Below are 26,405 nucleotides of genomic sequence, written 5' to 3' on the forward strand. Positions count from 1 at the left end.
ATCAAACAGTGACCTCCTGGTTCATAGGTCGATGCTCAACCTCTGAGCAATACTGGCCGGGCAAGTCTATAAACTATTTTTTCCCCCCGGATTGAATTAGTTCAAAAGAACTAAATGTTTGTACTTGACCAAGATGGTAATAACAGCAGCAAGGATTAGTATTAGTGGACTAACAATGAAAAAGAGAGATAGGTATCTATTACGTAAATATAACGGCCGGTCTGGATACACAATAGAGTAGTAACCTGTGAAACAAACAGAAAATATCCTCTTAAACATTGTTTTTCATAATGCAGTAACATAATCCACAAAGACCTTAATGAAACAATTAAGATTTATATACTTACGTGTGAGTTTGTCTCTCTGTGGGTTAGCTGTAAAATCAGAAGAAGAAAAAAATTAAAAGAGTAGGTACTGGGGAGGCTTTTATTTTTAAAAGCCAAGTTTCTAATTATAACCATTAACTGTTGCTTTGGCTTTATTGCAGTGATTTTCAAAGATTACTTTTTAGATTTTTAATGTACTAACTGTACTCACTTAATATTTTTAAACCAACTTTCATATAAACTAAATTTTTTATGTATCGCTACTATAAATGGAAAATCTTTTTACATACCATATTTAACAGGTAATGAATCCAATTAAAATAAAAATTAAAACATTAAATTTTTAAAATAAAAAATATTAGTAATATTGAGTGTGAGCAATTTATTAAAATATTTTCCTGAAAATTAGTTTCTTCCTTAGAAGAATGATACTGTTTATCAGTCAGTAAAAGAGAGACAGTGGCCTCTCTCATCCATTTCAGTATGTCGGTAAATTATAAATAGGGGCATTTGGCAACCATAGTCGTAATTACTCCTCTCCCTTCACTGAGCTTTTATTCAGAATTTGACATTGGAGCACTAGGAAGAAAACTTAGCATTTGCCTTAGCCATTTATAGTCAGGACCCATTTTGACACCAGTCCTACTCCAGCTGCTATTGGATTCCTGTGGTGGAACCGAAAAGGAGCAGGCCTCTGGGCACCCTGACCATCACACCTGGGCTTCTATGTTCAGTTACTCTGAAGCTGCTGCTCTAACTTTTCTTGGCAGTTATATCCATGAAATCAATAATGTGATGTGCTACTTACATTTTTGTCTGCATATATATTTTTTAAATGTTAACTACTCAACTTGAATATTAAGATAAATGTAACGATGTGCTAGCTAAAGTCACCTCGTGTTCCATCCAGTATACCCAGCACATTTTGCAAAACCATCCTGATTTGGCTTCTGGGTATTTATGGAGCCTATCCACAGTATCTAGAAGACCACAAAGGATTTTTCCCCCGAGCATTTCCTATAATTTGTCAGAGAAGGAATCTGTTAAATAAAATACTTTATTCAAACTCTTACCCCTCATGAAGTTAGTTTGTCTTTTCCTTTCATTTCTCTTAAGACCTTAGGGTCATTTTATTATTGGGCTACAGCCTCAGTTTTCTGAATTTCATTCCACAAGATGAGAGACCATTTCAAGCTGGATCTCCAATATCAAAAGCTAAAACTAGCAATTTTTTTCTTGTTATAATTGTGTTACTAATTAGTTAGATTTTTAAAGGAAGTTTTTTTGTTTTTTAAGAAACACGACTCCCTATAAATGCTTACTTGCCAGCCAGAGCAGGTACCTTGGCTACAAAGGTGAATTAAATAGGCATAATTCCTCCCTGTTTGGAATTTAGAGTGGGAAAGACAGAAAACTAACTAATGGCAACAATTAAATTATTCTAATTTAAAATATTTAGAGACTCAGTTTGAATCATTGATTTTAAGAGGATTGATCATGGGCATAAAAATATCACCTAAAAATTTGGACATAATAAGAGTAAACACCAAGAGTAAATTCAAGATTTGGAATTGCAGAGAAGAGAAATTTGGGGATAATAGAAAGTATTTATTGAGTGCTACTGTATGACAAGACCTTGTTCTAAATATATACAATGTGTGTGTGTGTTTTCTTTGAATTATAATGTCATCAATACGTTATTGAGGAAATAGGTCCAGATAACTTTCATTTTGGACATGTATCTGTCTCCTTATTTTGGCTGCCTCCCTGTGTTTGCTTCTATATATTAGGTAGAGCTGCTACTTCTCTCAGTCTTGGTAGAATGGCCTATGTGTGTAGGTGTCCTGAGGGGTCCAGTGTTGCACTCTCCTTGGTCTTCTGAGTTGGGTGCTCTGGGTATGTCCCTTGTGTGGGTTGTGTGCGCCCTCCTGTTGCGGGTGAATCTTGATTGCTGTTGGCACATCTGTGGGAAAGACTGACCCTCATGCTGATTAGTTATGAGAACTGTATGACCACAGTTGAGCTTTTGTGTAGGGACTGACCCTACAAAGCAGGATTTGCTTTAGCAGGGCTCTGTGCTTTGTCCTTTGTCCGGTGAGTCTGTCCTTTGTGTTGTTTGTGGGGTGGTGCTCTGGTGTGGCCCGAAGCTGGCCTCCAGGTATGTTGACTTGGGGGCCTCCTGGGAGGTGCAGGCCAGGATTAACGAATGTCTGTATCCTGCTCAGGGCCTCCTGGGATGAAGTACAAAATTTTTTGCCACTTGTGCTGGGCTTGGAGGCTCCTGGGAGAGGCTAACCTTCTAACCAAGTCTACCTGCCACTAGTGTTGGGCCTGAGGCCACTTAGCAAGAGGTATGGGGCACCTGAGGCCTGATGTTGCTTGTTTGGGTTTGTGACCCTTTGAGAGATTTTAGGAAAGTCCACAGCATGAGCCAAGAGAGGCCATTTGTGTGGAAAAGCTACTGGAGGCGGCTTGGGTGGGTCCAAAAGTTGGGTGGGTCAGAGTCTGAGGGAACCACCAGGGCAGGGAGAGTTGTGTGAGCCAGGTTGGTGGAAACTCAGATAGGGTGCCTGCCCGGGCCTGCGGGGGGAGGGCTCAATAAGGGAGCAATGGCTCTGCCAGCCCTTCTCTCTGGGAGCAGGCTGCCCTCCAGCCCTCACTTTGAAGCCAGATAATTCATTCCCCCCTGTATGTTTCTGGCACCTTTTGAGCTGCTCTCTAGGGCTGGATGTTAGAAGGAATGAGTCCATGTAAGTTCATACAGTCCCTTTTAGAGGAACAGCTGGGATTCCAGCAGCTCTCATCTCATTCATCCATAACCCCCACTGGTTCACAGCCAGAAGTTGTGACCTCAGGGTTCCAGTGCTGGGGAGCCAGGTGTAGGGCTGGGACCCAGGCTCCTCAGGGGGACCTCTGCAGCCAAAATATCCCTCCCGATTTTTAACCCCACACAACGCAGTTCCCTGTCTCCTCCCCTTCTAGTCTCAACGTGGCTCTGTAAATTATTCATTATCCTATATAATAAAGAGGTAATGTGCAAATTGACCCTCACACCCTCACAAAGATGTCCACCCCATGTCATCACAAAATGGCCACCCCCACTTTCTCATAAGATGGCCACCCCCAAGTCGTCACAAGATGGCTGGCAGGGGAGGGCAGTTGGAGGCAACCAGGCTTGCAGGGGAGGGCAGTTGGGAGGGGCATCAGGTTGGCAGGGGAGGGCAGTTGGAGGTGATTGGGCTGGCAGGGGAGCAGTTAGGTGTCAACAGGCTGGCAGGGGAGCGGTTACGGGGGTGATCAGGCTGGCAAGCAGAAGCAGTTAGGGGCAATCAGGCAGGCAAACAGGGAAGTGGTTAGGAGCAGTGTTCCTGGTCCCAGGTGAGAGTGATGTCCGACTGCTGGTTTAGGCCTGATCCCACAGAGATCGGGCCTAAACCGGCAGTTGGACATCCCCTGAGGGGTACCAGATTGAAGAGGGTGCAGGCTGGGCTTGAGGGACACCCCCCCACCCCCAGTGCATGAATATTGTGCACCAGGCCTCTAGTACTGAATAAGTTTCAATTATATATAAGTTTGTCCAGCTAGACTTCACACAGTTTTCAACATTTGGTTCTATAGTTTAGTTGTAATTTTGATGTGGTTGTGGGAGGAAGTGAATACAGCGTTTACCTATGCCACCATCCTGTCTGGAAGCCTGGGCATATTGTTTCTAAAACATAGGTTTTAACTCCTGTGCTATAAAACATAGGAACTTGCTTTGTAGTGTTGTAACAACATGAAAGGGGAGATTCAGTAAATATATTGATACTCTGAGAAGAGGTTTGTTGCACTTGGACTACACCCTGCCAAGTTCTCCTAACAAAACTGATGTGAATAAAATAAAGAATGCTTGAACTGGGAGAGAAAGGACTGGCTCAGAAACCTGGTCAATAAAGTGTTATTGTTCTTGGAGGGAAGAGGAGAGTTAACTTTTTACATCAGGAGAAAGGGAACGGGCATTTAAAATAATTTTGTAATTTTAGACCTGGAAGGGGCCTTAGAAAACATGTGGAATGCTTTTGCCAACCAAAATTTATGCAGTTAAACTCGGTCCACTCTGTCCTGCCTCTAATATAAGAACCCCACCCTGACCTGGAGCTCTGGGAGTTCAGTGGGTTGCAGTTGTGAATACTAAAGTACTACATAAAAGGATTTGCACAACTTCAACAGCTTAACTGAATTTTCTTCATATCATAGAAAAAATTTAAAAATATACTGAGATGAAAAGAACTGTGTCTGGAAGAGGAACTTATTAATAAACTTGGCCAGTTATGGATTATTATTTCAAAATTACAAAGCAGAATTTTGCTAGGATGTTTATTAAAACATCCTTGAAGTTACCTTCAGTGGCTTTCTGCACCATCCTCATTAAAATATTATTTTGCTAATTTAAGAAGTGTCCCATTACAGCTTCTTTCATTTATTCTAAATACAGATGAAAATGCAGCCTTGAGTGCCTTGGACAAGTAGTATCACAAAATTCACAATACTGTTCATTTGGATAGCTTCATTATACAAATTTTTGATCTTGTTGAAATTAGCAAATTTTGGGTCTATAGTCAAACACCATAGTCATTTTTGTGTTGTACTGATTAAAGCTAAATAAAAAGGATACTAATTGCTTCTTTAAATTTATATTAAACATACAGTCCTAGGACAATAATAAGCCATTGGTTTGATTTCAACCTAATAACTATTCCTGAAAATAGCTATTAGGATAAAACAAAGGTTTGCATTCTTAACTGTAGAAAGTTACAATTGTTTAAACGCATTGTATTATGGGTAGCTTGTTTCTTTTACTCACCGCACAGATTGTCCAAACAATTGTCATTTGGGGGGCAAGCACTGCAAGTGGATCCTTTTTTATACGGCCAAGTGGGGTAATTTCCTCTATAAAGGAGAAGAAAACTGTCTATTAGGAGAGGTTTGTTGTTGTTGTTATAATACAATTATAATTTACTATGAATCCTTGACTAAACCCATAGGATGGAAGTCCAGATTCAGAGGGTTGGTAAGAGAAGTGGAGAGAGGAAAGCAGAAATGGAAGCCTGTTCATATTTAGGGTTTATTCTGTGTGCCTGTGTCTGTGAACCTATGTCTTGGTCTTCATCATTTAGTTCTTAAGACAACTCAGGGAGGAAGAAATCACTCTGTGTGTGTGTGTGTGTGTGTGTGTGTGTGTGTGTGTGTAACTCAATATGTGTCAGAGTCAGAACGAAGCCCAGGTCACTCTGGCTCCAGGCAGTGCTCCCTTTGCCTGCCTGGCCCATGTGATCGTTGTCATCCAAGCAACTGTCCATCTTAGAAAGGGTGGCGTGACCCACATTGACTCCTCCATTCACAAGCCTCCCTGGTGTTATTGGATGAGAGCCATTTGGCTGGATAAGCACCTAACCAAAGAAAACAAGACTTGGGGAATTTCCACAGTGCAGTTTGTGTTTCCATAAAAGCTGTGAGAGGAATAATAGATAATAATTACTGAGTCTTCCTTATGTGCTAGGCACTGTTCTAAGTCCTAATGAATTAACCTCAGCCCTGTGATGAAGGTACAGTTATTTATTTATCCCCATTCTATAGCTAGAGGCTGAGGCACAGAGTACAAGTAATTGATCAAGGCCACAGACTGGAAAGTGAGAGACTCTCCAAACATTTTCTATCCCCGTGAAGATCTGCAGAGTAGCAGTGCGGAGCTCTGCATTTATTTCAGTGAACTTGCAGGTACACTAGTCCTTTTTGGACTCTGCTTTTAGAAAAAAGTTCTTTTTATGCCTGGGACCTTTTGGTTGCCTGATGGGGACTCTCTGAAAATAGTTTTTTGGTTTTTTTTTTTTGTTTGTTTTGTTTTTTTAATGTATAAAGTAAATGTTATAGGACTACTAGTATAAAGGAAAACAATTAAATTGAAAGTTGTTAAAAGGGTAAAAATATTTGTGATATAGTATTATGTACTTCCCTATTAAATATTAGATACAATCAAGCAAGGGGTTTAATAGTTATATTAATTTCAAAGCAGTGATGGATAAAAACTATTTTGAGATGATCTACAGCACCCAGAATGTGATATGAAAATATCTGTGTTATTTACAAAGATATAATAGTGCCAATATGAATGCACAGTGTATTGCTGAAGGAGGGTTCTCTTCATTCATAATGAAATGTTACTTTCAGTAGAGGTTAGTGGAAATAAAGATGTTACTTTTCTAATCCAAGTTCAGGGACTTCTCTCCCCTAATATTATACTTTTACCTCTGAAGTTAACCCCTCCTTTAGAAACACATTAGCATCTCATTTCCCACCAAAAATGTATGTTCTAACATTGGCTCCACACTAATTTAGGTTGTTTTGGAAGTTAAATTTACCCTCATGTTTACTCTATGCCATGGAAATTAATCAAAGGAATGTATTAGAGATTCTGATAACAACTATAAAAGATGTCCAAAATGGACATTATTCATCAGAATACCTTTCATTGTTAACACAATACTCATTGAGTGGTTACGTTCTTAATAAGATCATTTATGGTACTTCATTTTGTGTCTAATTGTGCATTACACAATAATAACGAAGAGGGGGAAATAGCTGCTTCAGAAATAAGCTAAAATCGAGGCAGTTGCTATCCTAGGGAAATAGCAGAATTCATCTTGGGAGGAACGGCTGCTGGCAAGGCCTGGAAATGCCTTGGTGGTCAGAGATTAAGACAAAGTGACCTACAGTACTCTGCCCAATAAAGAAGCAGAAGTTTTAGGGTTTCCCTTGGTAGCCTGAGAGATACAGGATTAGGGCCCTGGGGCTCTGCAAAAGAACAAGATTAACATGATAAGGGTCCCCTAAGCAGTGGTGGCTAAGGTATACTGGGTACTGTACTGTTTGAGAGTCCACATTGTCATGTCTTCTACTGTATTATATTCTCTTGGTTACCCAGCATAGCCTTACTCAGTGCGGCCCAGGGGAATGAAGGAGAGTGTTGTGTCTGAGTTTGGGATAATACAGATGAGAGAGACCTGAAACTGCCAGGAGGAGAGGGGTCAAAACTGTCCAGAGCAATTGGAAGGAGGTGAGGGTGTAACTCGAAGCTGGAGGACAGGTGTGCCATGCAGAGCAGGGACTCCGGAGCCAGACAGCCAGGGCAGAGCCTGGCTCCAACACTCCCTAACTGAGGGACCTCGGCAGGCGGTTCACCCTTCGGTGCCTCAGTTTTCTTATCTGCAAAGAGGGCAGTAACAAGCTGTCTCACAGTCTGTGAAAATTACATTACTTATGGAGCAGTGCTCAGAGCATGAGGAGCAGAGTACAAGCATATTGACCTGGGACATGGTCATGGTTTAACTTTAAGTAAAAAAATAGAAAACATGTATTTCCATGATCTCAGTTTCCTAGATATGTGTATGACGCATAAGCAGGCATACCTAAACTTTAAAGGAAGTTGGGGGAGAGGTCATGTGACTTCCCGTTTTCTAAAAGGAGACAAATTGTAATTATTTAAAAGAAGAATTGTCAAAAATAAGTGAAATAAGTTATGTATAAGGTTCTCCCTCCTCCCAACTGGTGGGCGGAGTTATGACATTACTAGCATCTGTCACAGAGACATCCCCAAGACATTGAGCCACCAAGCAGTGCGTGCCAAAGTGTCCGGGAGTCCACCCCTTCCTATTCTGCCCTGGGTCAAACCCTCTCCTGTTCCTCCCCCTTAAAAAGACCCCCAGACCAGCCAGGGGCTGCTTGTCCTCCATGTCCAGGCAGCAGCCCGGCTGGGTCCATCTCCCCTTCCCACTCCTTCAATTCTGATTTCTCTACCTCCATAATGAGTCCCACTCATTACTGGGGAATAAACTTTACTTTAAATGCCTTGGTGGTCAGTTTCCTGCGCCTTATGTCCATTGAGAAATTCAAATCAGAGTTATTTTTATTTTAACAATTGTGCAAAATTTCCAAGTTTTAAATAAACCAATAAATATAAAGTAACACCAATCCTCTTATTTTGTGGTGTTATTATCATATCCAACCTGTGTCCCTGAAAACATTTTAGTCTTGCTACTGTTAAAAATGTACATACGTATTTATGTAGTATTTATAAAGGGTGTATACACACCTCACACACACATAGAGAAATGTACCAGAATGTTAATGGAGTAGGTCTCTAGGGAGAGGAATTAAGGCTATTATTACTATTCTTCTATACACTTTATTTCAATTTTTTAAAGTGAGAATAAATACTTGTAAAATAGAAATAATGTTTTTGTTTGTTTGTTTGTTTTTTAGAAAGAGGTTGATTTGAGCACTTACGCTGGTCCGTAGTTGCATATAAAATGTGCAACATCAGTAAACTTCAAGCCGGCAACTTGAGGACAGAATTGTACTGCACATCCAACTTTGTAGCTATCTGCCCAAACAACCTGAGAGAGAGAGAGAGAGAGAGAGAGAGAGAGAGAGAGATAAAAAGTAAACATTTGATTGTGATTAGGCCTTCATAAACATGGTGAGGTATAGTTACTCTAGTGAGGTAGAACACTTATACCATCAGGGAAGTTTTAGGTGCTCAGAACTCAGGTGGAAACAAAAATTGTAAATTACTATTATTGGCGGCGGGGGGGGGCTGTGTGTGAAATATATAAAGAATAAAAAAGATCATTTTTGACAGTTGGTGTAATGAAGAAATAAAGCAGGGTCACAGGATAGGGAGTGACAGAGGGGAGGAGGAGGCTGCTTTAACTTGGGTGTTCAGGGCAATGTCTCTGGGAGGTGGCATTCCAGCTGAGACCCGAGGAGGAGGAGGCAGCACTGAGGAGGACCATGCAGGCCATCTGTGTGAGGAGGAAGAGGCCCTGTGTAGGAGGAGCACGCAGGGCGAGGGCCCTGAGAGGAGAGTGTCTGGGAGAGGAGAACAGCTGGGAGAACAGGTGGGGGAGAGGGGGCAGGAGATTCAGAGGCAATGAGGGCAGAGGCAGAAGAGCAGGTCACGGGGAGTCTTGTATGTATGTGAGTCATGGGCCTTTTTCATGTCCTGGAAAGATCCCTCTGGTTGTTCTGAGTAAATGGACTGAGAAGACCGAGGGAAGTAAGAGGATGGAAATGTGGGAGGCTATCTCGGTGGTACAGAAAAGAGAAGGTCACACTTGGATGGTGGAGTGGAGTTCTTGAGAACTGATCAGACTCATGGTTCCAGTTAGATGTAAAGCTGATAGGATTCCCTTTTGCTTTGTGTAACTATTTTCTCTTTTTTCCATATCCAGCGTGGCTTGAGGGAGGGTCCAATTCCTGAGTAGAGGTGGCTGGGGACTGAGAAATAAAAGAAAGAAACAAGACACAGATAGAAAAGCTGGGGCCGGGTGGACTGCTGCCCTCTTCCTATGGAGAGACAGTGACCCAGAGCTGATACAGCGTGTTTAGTTTACACCCCCAAATACCAGGACGTTTCACCAAAAGATCAAGACAAAGGAGATTATTTGCATTCTTGAGTAGGCCCTGAGCATTCCAGGTGCTAGGCTGGATTTAGATATCAAAACCCACTTCCCCACACCATGGGCTGAAATGAAGGTCCAGCTGACAACACCCTTGCCCTTTTGGCAAGGAGTGTTCCCAGGGTGTGGCTTTGCTGACACCCCTGGGTTCAGCTGACAATAATTAAAGAATGCCCATGTGCCTTCCCAGGGGGCCCTCTTCAGCTTTGAGTGTGGGGTTAAGAGGAAAAGATACAAATAAAGTTAATGTTTTAGGCCTGAGCAGCATTTACTGAGATGGGGAGAATCACCAAGGAGGAGGATGGGTGGTTGGTTGCACGAGTGGGGTTCTGTCCATGTCATGGGAGTTTTCAGATGCCTATCAAATATCTGAGTGCACACTGAGTCGGCTGCTGGATAGAACCATGTGCAGCACAGAGATGAAAATCTGAAAGACATGTAACTGGATCAGACCCCATAGACCGAGATAATAGAAAAACAAGTGAGAGCTGGGATCAAGAACAACCGCCAGCCAGGAGACTGAAAGGAGAGGTCAATAACACAGGGAAACCAAGAACAAACAGAGCCAGCTTCAGGGGGAGGAGGGGCCCTGTGATTAGAGAGCTGCATACTTGGTTTAATTGAATGCTGTCACACGTTTTAGTACCTTTAGTTGTATTTCCTCCTTATTTTTGAACAAGGGACTCTACAGTTTCATTTTGTACTGCGTCCCACAAATTTCATAGCTTATCTTACCATAGTGTTTGGTGTCCCAGAACCTAAAGAAAATAGGTATCTGAAGCCAAGCCAGCCATTAAAAGTAATTTTTTTTTTTTTTACAGATATACCATATTGCATTTTTAATTATTTTTGCTCAAAAATTTTCGCAACTCTGTGACAAAAACTGTGCTGAATATGGGGGGTGCAAAGGTGAATGGGCTGGAGCCAGTAGGTGCCTTCACAAAATGCCCAGGAAAGCTGTCATCACATAGGGTTTCACACTATGCAGGGGAAGCAGAGGGTGCTCCGGGGGTATATAGCATGAGGCCCTTTCCCCCTCCTGTCTCTCTCTCCCCCTCCCCACTTCGTTAGTGAGGTGGGGCTGAAACTGAATCTGGAGAAAATAGGTCTGAGAGAGCCCAGAGAAATCTTCCAGCAGAGGACAGCATCCCTGTGAACCCAACGTGAGAAAGACAAGGCCATTGAGGCTGCAGAAAAAAAATCAAGTTTGGGTGAAAAAATCAGTTAATAAAAACCACTCCCTGGGGAGCAAGTATAAGGTGAGAGAAGAGGGGAGCTGAGAATGGAGTCTGAGCTTCTCAAAGGCACAGCGGTGGAGTAGGAGGCTCATAGGGACTTCCTTTACTTCTATAACTTGTTTCTTAAGCTCATTTCTTCTACAAATAATTTCTACCTTTGTGATTTTCCAAATAAATGTTTAAAAATCTCTTCTAGTTTGAAAAAGAAAAAGTGGTGCTGGATTTTATCAAGTGCTTTTTCTGCATCTATTGATATGATCTTGTGGGTTTTATACATCAACTAGAGGCCCAGTGCACAAAATTCATGCATGGGGGGGGGAATCCCCTCAGCCCAGCCTGCACCCTCTTCAATCCAGGACATCCCTTTCACAATCCAGGACAGCTGGCTCCTAACTGCTCACCTGCCTGCCTGCCTGATTCCTCCTAACTGTCCCCCCTGCCAGCCTGATCAGCTCTTTTTCTGACTGAATGGCATTGGGAAAACAATGTCTTAACCTTTTCTGAGGCTGTGTATTCATATATGGAGATTAGTGTTTCTCTCATAAGTTTGTAGTAAGAATTGAATGAGTGAGATCTTAGACATAGAGAACTAAGCACCATACTCACTTAAAAAATAATTGCTGCCCGGCTGACATGGCTCAGTGGTTGAGTGTTGACCTATGAACCAGGAAGTCACTGTTTGATTCGTGGTCAGGGCACAAGCTCAGGTTGTGAGTTTGATCCTCAGTGTGGGGCATGCAAGAGGCAGCCAATCAATGATTCTCTCATCTTTGGTGTTTCTTTGGGGAACTAAGTGGGGGCAGGCATGTCTCTCCCGTCTGGCTAACAACCCCTTTCCACTCTTTCAATTCTCAGTATGAGTCCGTCTGGCTCATACCAGGGGTATGGTAACCTTGTAACATATAAAAAGCCAGCTAGAAACACTGGGAAACATGTCAAAGTTCCTTTGTTTCTGTGAGAATAAAAAATAACAAAAATTTCTAGAAGGTTGGGATGGGGTGGAGGAGGATTTAAACACAAAAATGAGACCAATAGAGGGCATCCTCAACACTGTCAAACCTAAGCTGCTGCCCCGCCCAGATACAGAAGTAAAACTATTTTCAGCCTTTACAAAGCTGAACTGTGGGGAATAAAAGATATAATGTAAATATTCTGCCATGTTACTATACCAAAATTATTCCACAAGACAAGTCATCTTTCATGAAGACAGCTAACATGTTAGCATTTTAAGAAGTGTCATACCTTTGTGAGGTAATAATGGATCTGGATCCATTGTCTTTACACAACCACCCTCCACAAGCCCAGATCTGAAAATAGCTTGCTTTCTATTAATAGAAGATGACAATAAATGGGAGGTTATAATACCCACTTGAGGTCGTTCCAGGAATGAATTTAAAGTGGCAACTGAGTAGTTTTTACTCTCCCAGCGAGGTTTTATGCAAGCTGAGCCTTCTTCCAATATAATTGCTGGAAAACCGGCTCATGGAAGAAATGCGATCCTTGTTCAGTGCATACTAAACACTAGTGCCTTACTAGATAATTTACAGACGTTGTATTCTTCAATCTTTACAACCTGGCATTCGAATCCCAGCTCTTCTTCCGTCCAAATGGCATTGGGAAAACAATGTCTTAACCTTTCTGAGGCTGTGTATATGGAGATTAGTGTTTCTCTCATAAGTTTGTAGTGAGAATTGAATGAGTGAGATCTTAGACATAGAGGACTAAGCACCACGCTCACTTAAAAAGTAATTGCTGCCCGGCTGACATGGCTCAGTGGTTGAGTGTTGACCTATGAACCAGGAGGTCACTGTTTGATTCTTGGTCAGGGCACAGGCCCAGGTTGCGAGTTTGATCCTCAGTGCAGGGCATGCAAGAGGCAGCCAATCAATGATTCTCTCATTTTTGATGTTTCTCTCTCTCTCCCTCTCCCTTCCTTTCTGAAATCAATAAAAATATATTTTAAAAAAAGAATAATTGCTGGTGGTGCATCTTCCCAGACCCAGGGAGTTCCTGGACATGCTCCCCAGAATGAGGGCCCCTCTTCTGAAGAGGGATAGGATGTCTTTTATAGAGAACAGGTTAGGATCACGAACCCAGAGCTTGGGCTCTGATACCTGTATGCAATGGAGTGGGTTTTAGTGTGTCCAAAATATTAGCCATTCTTTCTCCCCCTAGGTGTAAAGGACACATTTACAAGTAAGCTCAGTTAATTTGGGGTGGGCCATCTCTAAAATCTCAGGTCTCTATAATAAAAAATCAAGTTTTGGCTTTCTGGGATGATCGATATGGAGTGTCTTAACTTGCATTGTTTGAGAGTCTTTTGCCAATGTATCGTATTTGATTTCTACGTATTTGGTGTGCTAAGCTACTGGCCATTCTTTTGAAGTGCCAGGCTCATTTGTACAGATTGTACACCATCCACACCTTCTTAATATTGCCTGGTGTTCTCTTCCCTTTCCTCTCAGTTTTCAAGAATCAACTCATACATTTCCTGCTGTGTGAACAACTCCTGTGTCTCCACCCCTCCCTTTGGCCAGATAAGTTGCTCTGTCCTCTTTGCTCAAGGGCACTCTGTCAGTTTCTCCAAATAGCACCAGCTTCGCACTGTTGGTTACATGTCCATTTACACATATGCCTCTCTTCAAAGAAGGTCAACTCCTAAGGGTCAAGGCCATTTCCTGCTGAGTCCTTCATTCCCTGGCTTACTCCTCATTCCTACTTCTCCCTCGTAAAGTGTTAGCACATAAGCTATTGTCTCAAGTTCTGTTTTTAGGAATGTGTACTAAGACATATGACCAGTGCCTTACAAAGTACCTGGTGTAGGGTAGAAGCTTAAATGCTGCTTGAAGAAGAGTTGGCCTCCTCAAACTGACAGTTATTTCTGAAAATTTAAACACTATCTTGCACCCTGGCTGGTGTTGTTCAGTGGTTAGATTCCCTATCTAAGGCTTTACCTGGGTTGTAGGCTTGGTTCCTATCCCTGGTCAGGGGGCATGTGGGAGGCAACTGTGAACAAAAGGAGCCACATGCTAACCTGACAAGCTCAGGGGATACCTGCGTGGCAGTCTTGCAAACTCAGAGATCTAAAATAACCACAAAAGATGGTTTGAAAATTAAATATTTTAACTACAAACAGGTTATAGTAGGTAGTCATGTCCTAGGATGATATTTTCCCTGACAAAGGTCAATTTAGATCTTCTTTACTGAGCCCATGGCCTTTTTGCCTTCAGGGGTCTTCAAACTTTTTAAAGTGGGGGCCAGATCACGGTCCCTCAGAGAGCTGGAGGGCCGGACTATATGAACTACTAATTCCTACTGTAACACCTCGGCTGCGCTCACTGCCCAAAAAACCTGGCGGGCTGGATCAGACTCCTCTGCGGGCCGCATGTGGCTCTCGGGGCCGTAGTTTGAAGACCCCTGCTCTAAGATAACATATCTGTGAGATGTCTGGTTAGCTTGTAACTTCCCTTTTTCCGGAGCCCCTGGGGCACAACCAAATGTGGTAGGCGTCAGGACAGATGCCTCAGATTCCTTCTTTATCATGTCAATTATTCCTGCACTCATCTAAGTTAGGGTCCATCATTTTACTTTTTATCCAATCCCAGGGTTTCCTGCTGCTTTGCTTTATCCCACCTCCTTAACCCGTCACCAATGAATTTCATGTAACCCACCTACTTCCCTCCTTTGATTGCAATGTATAAATAGAAATGTAACCCGCCATTCTTTGGAGCATTATCTCAGTCCATTGAGGTTCTCCTTCCAGGCATATTGACAGTTTGGCTCAAATAAACTCACTAAAATTCTTTACAGGTTTCCATGGTTTTTTCATTATCACAACCAATTGAGGTATTGCTCTCTCATCGAAGTCTCTCCCTCCCTCCCTTCCGCTTTCACTAAAAACCAATAGCAAAAATGTCCTCAGGTGAGGAATAACCAAATAAACAAACAAGCACAAACACCATAATGCCATGGGTAGGCAATCTGGATTTAGCTTTCTTGTCTTCTAGGACTTGTGGAAACCCAACACAATTTATTCCCTAGTTAATTTTATTTGTAAACATAAACCAGAATTGACGGTTTATGGAATAAATTTAGGGGAACCTTACTTATTTTCCAAGAAATGGACATAATGCTACTGATAACTTCATAGCCCCTCCTGGATTTCAGTATGAAAATTTCACTGAAATCTGACCTGTCCTCATCATACAATCATAACCTCTTTGTACCGGTAACTGTGCTTACTTTGTTTTACCTATAACAGTATCAGTGAAGTCAAAGGCTTTATAGAGCTGAACTGTATTAATAGTTTTTCTAATAACATTTGTTCTTTAAAAACTCTTGTTAAGAATGTTTTCCCCACCATACCTCATTTCAACACATGCTTGCTCATTCATTCCGGTCCAATGTAAAGTCCTTTAGTTCCTGGTTTAACAAGGACTTCCAGGAAATAAACTTAAGTAAACAAAACGTGTCCAGCAGGCATTCATAGTGAGGTGGGGTAGGGTGGGGTGGGGTGGGGAGGGATGAGAAGGGGTGAGGTGAGGTAGGATGGGGTGGGGTGTGGTGGGGATGAAGGGATTGAGCATAAAAGAGAGAGAACTCGTGAACATGGACAGTAGTGTGGTGATTGTAACAGGGGGAGAGGTGCATAGAGGGGATAAATAATGATAGAAAAATAAAATAAAGAAACACACACACTCACACCCATGTCCAGTCCAGAAAGTAGTCCATGGAGAAGACTTCGGAAGACGCTACCTAGGAACTTCTTCCCAAAAGTTACCAACCTGAGTTAGGGTTAGGGAGCTAAAGCCAGACTGAGTGAAAAACAAACAACAACAAAATCTCAGTGGGAGGCTCTGAATGTTGCTTTGGGACTAATATCGATTTGGGGGCAGAAAAGCCACAGCATTGTTTATACTGTGGCTTTTGGTTTACGTGTTGGTCTCTCTCTAAGGGATGTAACTTTTTTTTTCTCCTTTTGTGACACTTGATAAGGTCTTGATCCACATTTGAAAGAATTGGAGGATATGAAAGCATCAATTCTTACTGATACTTCTGCCTGAGAGGCTCATTTCTCCCAATTTTGTAGTTCCAAAACAACTGCCTCACCTTTCATAGAGCACTTGTACTTGACCATCCACTCTTAAGGCCCTGAGATTGCTTACAAATGGAATAAAGCCCCATGGGAAGAGAGCTGTTATCAAAATCATTCCAAGCCATGGTGGGCCTTCATATGTCACCTGTGTCCACTTAACTGAACTGCTTAACCGCCAACTCTGCTATTGGACTCTTCCACTTATTTATTTTTAAGAGTAAACCTGTAATCCTGACTGTCATATTGACAGCTACACTAGCTTCCTGTATATTTTCTTAACAGTAGGTTCCAGGTTTGTCCTCCCCCATGAAAAGATGGTCTCGAGAGAATGCAGCGCAGATCCTTACCTGAGTGTAATGGCCACAGACGCTGCTGCATTCCCGAGTCTTGAAGTTATAGTATTCAACTTCATTGTACCAGCTTGTGACGGCTGAAGACACAGAAAAGATGGACTGAGTGCCACTCCAGATGTTTTCTCCCAGTGTAGTGAAATTTGGGTGCAGCAAGTGGGGCATCTTCAGCTGTACATTATGTGAAAACTGACATTTTCTTGCCCATGCTTTTGCAATTCGGGCTAGTGCTGGGTCCCAGGTCTGCAAGAATAAATATTAAACACCCAGAGGGTCAAGAATGGAACCTATATATGCAACAATGTAACTGGAGTGAGCAAAGTGGGAATTTAAATGGGGAATGAGGTGTGATGACAAGAATAGAGAAGGAACCACTGGACAGGGTCCTCTTATATACGCATGATCTTCAAATAATAACTAGGACTAGTAGAAAGCACGAGCATCTAATTTCGTGGAATTTAGAATCTGGGTGATTGACACAGGCCAACACTTCGCGGAAGATCTGTTACAGGTTTCCCTGGCTATCTGAAAGTAGAGCAGACCTATGAACGCTTTGGTTAGCCAAAATCGGGGTAAAGCGAAAAAGCAATTGCCTTAGGACACGTCTTGCTACTGATGCATTAAATAAATGGAAATAAAGCACAAATGCCCACAGACACGGGTCAAACCTTGACGCTGTGACGCTGAGTGTAACTCTTGAAAGGAGCTTGCCAGGGTGCAAGCTGTGAAACCAACCCTGAACACTGCTTTTGCTTTCACTTGTTTTTCATAAAGAAGACCCTCTTCAGATGTCTTTAAGTTGGACAAAACAGGTAGGGATGAAGGCCTTTTCATAAAGCAAAGTGGCATAAAGAGAACTTCCTAAAAGCAAGAGCTATGTGTAGATACAAAATATTGTGTGCTGTTTTACAGCTTTTAGAAAAATTAATAACCACAATACTTGACACCTTAAGGAGCTCAGAAAGGCTAAACACAGCTCAAAGCCACAGAACTGAGATTCACACCCAAACCCGAGTGAATCAAAACCTGATGGGTCCCCATCTCCATTTGCTGTCTCCATGGGAAAGTCAGTACTCTGCTGGCCACAGACAATTACACTTAGAGCCAAACACAGAACCCTCACAGAAATGAAAAGGGAACAAGAGACAAAAAGAGAAGCGCAATCTCTCTATGCCGAGAGGGAAGGAAGGGACCACAAAGAGAAGTAACATATATTTGCCCTGCTGCACCGGGTTTGTTTCGATCGCAGGCTGTAAATTTACCGAGCACACCCATCACAAAAACACATACACAACACAAATGACAGCGTCCAGGATTATCAAGGTTTCCCTTCCTCAAATCAGCACACATTAGTTGGTTTTGACTGACTGACGCCACAAACACTGGCATTTTCCTTACCATGTACAGCATATCACTGGCTTCCGGCTTCACCTCTGATCGGAACTTGTTGTGAAAGCGAACACAGTCTTTGATAAACGCCTCATTGTCGATATCTGGTAAACCACTCGCTGCATACGAGTAACTGGAGACCACAGAAACCGTCCAGGCTGTCAGAGCCAGGGTGACTCGCATGCTTGGGCATCTGGCGGGGAGCCACCGCAGGTTCTGCCTGTGCGAGTCTCGGTTTTGCAAAACACAGCCCACTTCAGCTTTGAGAAATAGGAAAAGAGAACACGAGTGACAAGTTTGAAGATACGGGCTTCTCCATATATGGTGTGCTGCTTTTAACCCTCTTTTCAGTGGTTTTCAGTGCACTATTACAACACAGATTTTTATGAGGCTGAGTCAGACTTTTGTCTGAGTTGGGGGATAGTTCCAAAGGAAACTCTGGAATCTCCAGAAATAACAGTTTCAGTTTTTACAGAGGTTCTGCTGGTTAAATAAAGACATATCTCTTACTTGTAGAAATGCTTTTTAAAAACTTTTCTGGGGGACCCTGGCCAGTGTGGCTGATTAGGTTGAACCTCATTTCTTGCACCAAGAAAAAGGTCCCCAGTTCAATTTCTGGTGGAGGCACATGCCAAGGTTTCAGGTTCGATCCCCAGTAGGGGGCGTGCAGGAGGTGGCTGATGGATGCTTCTCCCTCTCCCTTCCTCTCTCTCTCTCTAAAGAAATATTTTTTAAAAAACAATTTTTTTTTTTTTTGCAGTATCTAGTTAACTTCATAACTTGACCTAGATTTGTCCTTTTAAATGCATGATGAGCTCTCTTATTTCTTGGGGAGAAATGATGTGTAATTCTTTATACCCCCATATATCTCTCTCTGATTATATTTTACTAGTAAAATATTTAGGTTCCAAAAGGCTCTAGTGAACCATTCCATTGAGAATGAGGATGCCTGGGTGAGAGTGGACAGAGAATCCAGAAAGGGAGAAAGACTATGACATTTGCCAATCAAATACAAACACATGACTGCTGTTGTGTCTGTGTGAGAATGCTTCATACCATAATGACTTGAGATAAGCCAGTTTTATATCTGCCAGTGTTGCAAGTTAACTCTATCTAATTCACATCCTCTGAACAATCAGAAACCCACACTCCAAATGCAGGAAGGCTATAGAAATAGACACCAGAGTTTGTTCGGTAGATCAGGTAATGTTCAAGAGTGATTTCCTTTGGCGAAATGAGTAGAACTCAGTGATGGTTTGTAGGAAGATGGAACATGCCCTCCTGCAATTGTATACAGGAGGTAAAGAAAAATCCAAGCACAGCACTGCAGAGACCGGTCTCAGAGGCCCCTGGCCCCGGCCTTGACTCAGCTCTGACTTCAGACCTGGCCAGTCCTGGCTTCAGAATGAGTTTCAAGTGAGCCTCTCATAGAATTGTGATTGGAGTGTCCAAGGACAGAGCAGGACTGTGCTCTGTTTGCTAAGGAATGTTTATATATTTAGGAGCACTTGTCCAAGACTTGCTGTCATACTAGCATACCACCAAATATTGAGGTTCTAGGGGAGGGGAAATAGCCTTTGATAGACCAGCTCCATGGCATGAGGCTCTCCCTTTTATGGAAGGAGCCTGACTCTGGAGGCCGTGTCAGTTCAGGTCAGTTGGCAGCAGCGATGGCAATACTGAGACGAAGGGAGGTTAAATAATTGGACCAAGAGCATGACACTAGTAAGAGGCTAACATAGGGTCTGTCTGATTGCAAATCCTGTTTCTTGTTGGTAAGAGCACACATTTTTTAAGTTGTCTGGGTCCAAATCAAGCCCTGTGTCCTGGCAGTATGACTTTGGGCTTTTTACTTCTCTGGACCTTGGCTTCCTTCTCTGTAAAATTGGGATAATGAAGTACCTCCTTATTGGGTAGATAAGAAATTATTTGTAAGGAAAATCTTAAAAAGTGCCCTGACACACAGTTTTGTACAGATGAACTATTTTCATCATTGCTTCCCTTCAATTACCCCAGTTATAAGTGGACATAGTTCATAGGTACATTGACAGGATGTTTATCGTGGAACATAGGCTCATTCATTGTTAGTAAACTAGATCTCGGCACCATAAAAATTATGGCTCTAGATTCACAATGGACTTTGATGAAAATTATATCACACACGCAGAGATTTATTTGCTAAACGAGACCACAATTTTATAAAATCTTGTTTTTTTCTACTTACTCTCATTTCACAAGTATGTTTTTGTTTACTGTGACACTTAAAAACATTTTGAGGGTTGCACCATGCTTTCTCAAAGGCATACTTTGTAACTTACATAGTAAGTTAGTGTTGGATATTCAGATTTCCCCCCACTTTTCTTTACTGTAAATAATGCTACTGTGGATATCTTTATACATAAGACATATTCTATATTTAGTAGGATTGACTCCTAGAAAGAAAATTACTAGATAATAAGCTGTGTTTTAATTATTTCAAATATAGAGTGCCCAGTTACCCTCTTAGAACTTGAACTAATTTCTATTGCTATCATCATCATATGGGCATTAAGACTATATATTATTTTAAACTCTGTGTATATATGCATCAGGTTGTGCATATTATCAGAGAACCAGAGCCAGATACTAGTTAAAGCAACAAAGATAGATTTTATTCAGAAACTACTGCGATAGGAAAAAGAGACCTCAGCATAAATTGTGCTCAGTTCCTAATACAATGGAGACAATGAAGACAGCTGGAGATTTACAGCCAAGGGGAAGAGTTGGAGTTGAGGGGAGAAATGGGTGGATGGAAAATTACTAAGAGCAGTCCAGAGTGATCAGATATCAAGGGTGGAGACTGAGGAATTTGATTACATATTGAGAGTGATCAGATATCAAGGATGGGAGATGTTTTCTCTGACATGTCAGGATTCTTGCTGACACTGGTCTATGCAGGTCTGGCAAGGACGGGGGAGGGAGCAAGACTGAGGCTCCTCTAGAACTTGGCTTAGAGAAATCTGACTGGAGCTTGGTCAAAGAGAGTGTTTTGTCCATATACATAATTAAGTACTTCCTCCTCTTTCTTCCTTTGCATTCTAAGATTAGTTTATAGCATCTTAGCTTTAGCTGACCTCAAGGCATAGTTTCTCCAAAGAAGCAGTCACATGCAGACTGTTGCAGCCCTTATGGAAAACAGTATGGAGTTTCCTAAAAAAAATTAAATATGGAACTGCCATCGGACCCAATGATCCCACTTCTAGGAATATATTATAAGAAGTCTAAAACACCAATCAGAAAGAATGTATGCACCCCTATGTTAATAGCAGTGCAATTTATAATAGCTAAGATCTGGAAACAGTCCAAGTGCCTATCAGTAGATGAGTGAATAAAAAATCTGTGGTACATTTACACCATGGAATACTATGCAGCTATAAAAAAGAAGGATCTCTTGCCCTTTGAGACAGCATGGAGGGACCTAGAAAGCATTATGCTAAGCTAAATAAGCCAGTCAGAGAAAGACAAGTATCACATGATCTCACTAATCTGTGGAATCTAGAGAACAAAATAAATTGTTGGAACAAAGAAGAAGTTACAGTGGAATTCCTAAATGTTGTCTTTGATCTGCTGTATGGTTTAACAGGAGAGAGAGCATCCAAACCAAATTTAAAAACACTGGGATCAATTCTGTTTTATTCTTAAACAGAGTAGTCACTTTTAAAAATATGAATTCAAAGGTAATGTTACAATGAGAACTGAGTACCAGACATTTCTAAGCTCTTAAACATTGCTTTACTTTTCCTACCAATAATTCTCAAAACTTTCTCTAGCATAGACATGTCTCAGAGAGAAATATCTCCTGAAAGTTCACATGCTCTTTGCTGAATTTCTTATTTTATAATGGTCCAAATGTGAGTTAGCTCAGTCCAGCATAAAATCTGCCTGGTGTTCCATTTTCTGTTTCTCTGTGGAGTCATGCTGTTCTGATCTGAGTAAGCTCTTGCTCTGCACTCTCTCAGTTCCTACAGGGCCTCTCTGCTGGGGTGATTCAGAGGGTGACTCACAGGCTTCAGCAGTCAGAAGCTGTTCAAAGATCTAGCAGCTACTCGGAAGCTGTACAAAGATCTCTGTGGCAAATTGTGCAGGAAAATCAGCTCTTTTGTAGACAGAGAGATATGGTGTGCCGTTGCCAATAGCAACATGCCTTCACCTTCTGCCGGTTAGCTTCTACTCTGTCCAAGACTGAGGAAGTCTAATAGTTATATGTTGGACTATTTCACCTACTCAGTGGGCAGCTGCCTTCTGCCAATTCCTATGCACTGGGCCTCTAGTGTATTCTAATGCTGCCTTTTTTTAATAAGGAAATTGAGGGCCAGCATTACATAATTTGTTCACACAGTTAGTAAAGAAGTGAATTAAACTCGGGGTTATCATTTTTCTTTATACCAATGACTCACACATCTTGTTTATTAGAATATCCACCCTGTACCAACCCATCAGTGCTTTTAAGCAGCCCTCCACAGTGCTTCTTAGATATGGCCAAAGTTGGAGGACCGAGTTTACATCATGATGATTCTCTTTGCCCTGATGACATCTCCTCCGTGGCTAACTGCGTAGGCTGAAGGCACTCAGTCACTCTCCTTCACTGCATCTTAGGATGTTGGGACCCAAATCCTCCCAGCTTTGTACTCCTGCTTCCAGACCATTGCTACACAGCCTTTCCTCTGGGTTTCTTTGAGGGGGATGATATTCATTTATACTGAATTCTACTTTAGCCATCATCATCCTCAGACCTCTCCATGCAACTGTCTTTGTCTCCATTTAAATTATCCAACACTCAGTCCACAACTCGACCTCATTGATTTGAATAAATAATTCACATAGACATATCCTGGGCCTTACCAGCTGGAGTTGCAGGCAGTTAGACAGACATGAGCAGAGCAAGGACAGTGGGCCAGGTACAGAAGGTCACCAGAATGGAAAGCCCCAGGTGCCTAGCAAAGGACAATTGTAGGGTGGGACCTCTCCCCCTTCCCGCCCCTAGGGTGACTTTTTCTCCCCTAGAATATCACTGGCAATGATATTTGGAACCCCTGACTCCCCTCCATAGAGATAACATCTAAGCCTCAATTGTATTTCAGCTCCAGGCCAAATAAGCAACAAAACCAGCCTCAGGACCAACTGCATGGAATAAAGACCCCCCTTTTAGTGCGAACCAATCAGTGAAGACCACAACCTTGAAAGGACACACCTGGAAAACTGATGAATGTTCTACTGAGATCTACTGGCACCTCCCATTGAATCTCTGTCCTTAAACCCTTAGGACCTAGGACCCAGCTTGCTCTTCCTCCTTAGAGCCCAGTCTTGCCTGTCCCTTCCTCTTTTCTCCTCCCCAGGTCCCCTCCAGTCACATTATCATCAGCCTCCTTGCCCCCAAGCTCCAAGGGCCCTTCCTTTACCTTTATCACTAGTGTCCTAAGCCCATTTCTTCTAGGAATTACTTTTCTACCTGCATAATTCACCCAAAAAAAAAATGTGCTCTTACAGTTTGGGTCTTGGTCTGAATTCTTTCCTGGCCAGAACCCAAGACCTGAGGCTGTGAACACAGGTTTGGTCTGACCCACTTGGTCAGACACCTGGCACTATTCTCAGAGCCCACAACAGGGTCTGGCTACTTCCAAACTCCACCTGGACGTGCTCTACCTCCAAATCCTTCTCTTGGGCCACAGAGTTCTCCCTTCCATCTCTCAAGCACTGGCCCTGCCGCTGCTTCCACATCTGCTCTCCTTATTCCCGGTGACTCACAGGCCTCTCACCTGGTGCTGTTCCCGCAGCCCACAGCAGGGCTACCGAGCACTGGAAATGTAGCTGGTCTCAATGGGAATGTGTTCTAGGTGTAAAACATACACTGGATTTTAGGCTTGACATGAAACAAAGGATGCAAAGTACCTCCTCAATACTTTGAATATTGATTACATGTTGAAATGGTAATATTTGTGATCTGTTGGATTAAATAAGATCTATTATAAAAATTCACTTCACCTGCTTCTTTTTACTTTTATAATGTAGCTACAACAACAATTAAAATAATCTGTGTGGTTTTCATATATTTCTATTAGATAGTGAAGTTTTATTTATTTATTTATTTTTTATTCATTTATTATCTGTGTACATAATTTAATATTGCCCCCTCCCATATATACTCCCCTCCCCAGAGTTTTGTGTCCATTGGTAGACAGTGAAGTTTTAAAGAAATAATTAATATTAGTATGAATATTGTGACTAACAAAAGTATGGACCGATAGAATTTAGGAGTATTTTCAACTAGGAATTTTGTGTGTAGACATGAACTTAAATAATATTTTGTTTTTTATAATTCTCCAAACTATATAGTAAGTTTATGTTTCTCATTTGCATGAGATTAGAATTAGAAAGAAGTTATTGACAACGCTAGACCCATTAATAGAAGATTCTATAGATTCTGTATTAACATTTTATTTATTATAATTTTATTGATTTCAGAGAGGAAGGGAAAGGGAGAGAGAGATAGTAACATCAACGATGAGAGAGAATCATTGATGGGCTGCTCCTGCATGCCCCTCACTATGGATACAGTCAGCAACCCGGGCTTGTGCCCTGACCAGGAATCAAACGATAATCTCCTAGTTTCATAGTTGGCAAATTTCGGCTTGTGAGCCACATGCAGCTCTTTGGCCCCTTGAGTGTGGCTCTTCCTCAAAGTACCAGGGCCTGGGCAAGTCTATTTTGAATAAGTGGCATTAGAAGAAGTTTAAGTTTTAAAAATTTGGCTCTCAAAAGAAATTTAAATCATTGTACTGTTGATATTTGGCTCTGTTGACTAATGAGTTTGCCGACCACTGTCCTAGTTCATAGGTCGATGCTCAACCACTGACTCACACTGGCTGGGCCTAACATATTCTTGAGTAACAATTAAAATACAGGCTTCTTCATTATCCAAGTATTCATATTCTATTCACCACATTACAAGCTGGCATTCATAACACACGCACAGAAACATTTGCTAATAAATGTATATGGAGTAATTTCCAATTCAAACGTTCCTATTCCTATATCACTAACAATCCAAACAGAAAACTCAATATCTTTGTAGCTTTCTTGTTAATTTCACATAACGTCATATTACAATACAAGGTAAATGCAATAGAATAAATCAATTGCAACATGAGTGAGACTGCAATTCTTATAAAAGATTTAAGATTTTAGAAATTTATTAAAAAGCTGTTGATATCCCTGGCTGGTGTGTTCATTGGCACATGTGGGGAGGCAACCAATCAGATGTGTCACTCTCACATTGATATCCTCTCTCTCTCTCTCTCTCTCTCTCTCTCTCTCTCTCTCTCTCTCTTTCCCTCTCTCCTTTCCTCTCTCGCTAAAAGTCGGTGGAAAAAATATTGGGTGAGGATTAAAAAAGAAAAAAGCTGTTGACAAGTAAAATGTTGACTAGAGTTAAATTGGTTAAAAAAAATTTCCTTTTTTGGTTAATCCTCACCCAAAGATATTTTTTCCTATTGATTATTAGAGAGAGTGGAATGGAGGGAGGTGGAAGAGGAGAGAGATTGAGATAGATAAATAGATAGATAGAGAGAGAAAAAGAGAGAGAGAGAGAAACATGAATGTGAGAGAGACATCAATTGTTTGCCTTCTGCACACACACCAATGGGTACCAGGGATCAAATCTGCAACCCAGGTACCTGTCCTTGACTGGAAATTAACCAGAAACCCTTTGGTCCACAGGCCAATGCTCTAATCACTGAGACACACAGGCCAGGGCTAAATTGGTTAATATTTGAAGGAGAACAAATAAACAAAATAATGACTTCATTAGTCCTTACAAAGAGAATGATTTAAATGTCAAAATATTATAAGAATTTTGGGGAAAATTGATAAAGAACTCTGAAATATATATTCCTATTTACTTTGAAAGTCAAATGTGAAGTGAAATATGCTGTTTTGTGTTACCACATATCCCAATCCTCTCAATCAACATTCATTTTATTCTTTTCTGTTTCTAAGAATTAGTACATGATTGCACATCTCACTTAAACATTTGTTAAATATGAGGAAGAAAGAACTCAATTTCCAAATTTTCACTTTGATTTTTTAAAGGAAAATCCCATTTAAGTTTTTTTTCTTTAAGTTTTATTTTTAATTTTTGGTCCTCATTTAAAGTATATTTTCTTTAAATAGTCCTGATACCAATTATCTGAAGATAATTGTGATTTTAAAAAAAGATAATTGTGATAGATAAATTTTAAACATCATTATACATTTAAACAAGATAAATTTACTTTCTAAGTAAATAAAAATTCAAAAATAAATATTAATAGGTTAGTACTTATGTTTATGAAGTGTTTACATCATATTGAATAATGTTGCTAGTTAGTCATTCATAAGTAAAACTTGTTAGGCATCTGAGCATAACTCAAGTGTTTATGGGTAGAAACACAATATATAAATGGGCAAAGAGCAGATGTAGCCAATATAATCTT

At 41.3% G+C, this 26,405-nt stretch overlaps 1 protein-coding gene across 1 annotated transcript; it reads right to left on the reverse strand.

The window, feature by feature from the left end:
• Positions 1–85: 85 nt before the first annotated feature.
• GLIPR1 (GLI pathogenesis related 1) lies at positions 86–18,161 on the reverse strand. The gene is made up of 6 exons (XM_084876320.1): positions 17,905–18,161; positions 16,504–16,749; positions 8,649–8,758; positions 5,170–5,255; positions 348–374; positions 86–245 (listed from the first exon to the last, which is right to left on the reverse strand). The coding sequence occupies exons 1-6, from the start codon at positions 18,076–18,078 to the stop codon at positions 97–99; spliced, it is 792 nt and encodes a 263-aa protein (XP_084732446.1). The 5' UTR covers positions 18,079–18,161; the 3' UTR covers positions 86–96.
• Positions 18,162–26,405: the final 8,244 nt, after the last annotated feature.

The sequence above is a fragment of the Pipistrellus hanaki genome, assembly GCF_964339955.1.
Source record: "Pipistrellus hanaki genome assembly, chromosome: 3".
Lineage (NCBI taxonomy): Eukaryota > Metazoa > Chordata > Mammalia > Chiroptera > Vespertilionidae > Pipistrellus > Pipistrellus hanaki.

Excerpts from the sequence above, each read along its gene's own strand:
- GLIPR1 (XM_084876320.1), bottom strand. The coding sequence starts at position 18,078 with ATGCGAGTCACCCTGGCTCTGACAGCCTGGACGGTTTCTGTGGTCTCC. Across the intron at positions 16,750-17,904 it reads CCAGTGATATGCTGTACATG|ACCTGGGACCCAGCACTAGC; the intron begins GTAAGGAAAATG and ends TTATTCTTGCAG. Across the intron at positions 5,256-8,648 it reads ATATGCAACTACGGACCAGC|AGGAAATTACCCCACTTGGC; the intron begins GTAAGTGCTCAA and ends TCTCCTTTATAG.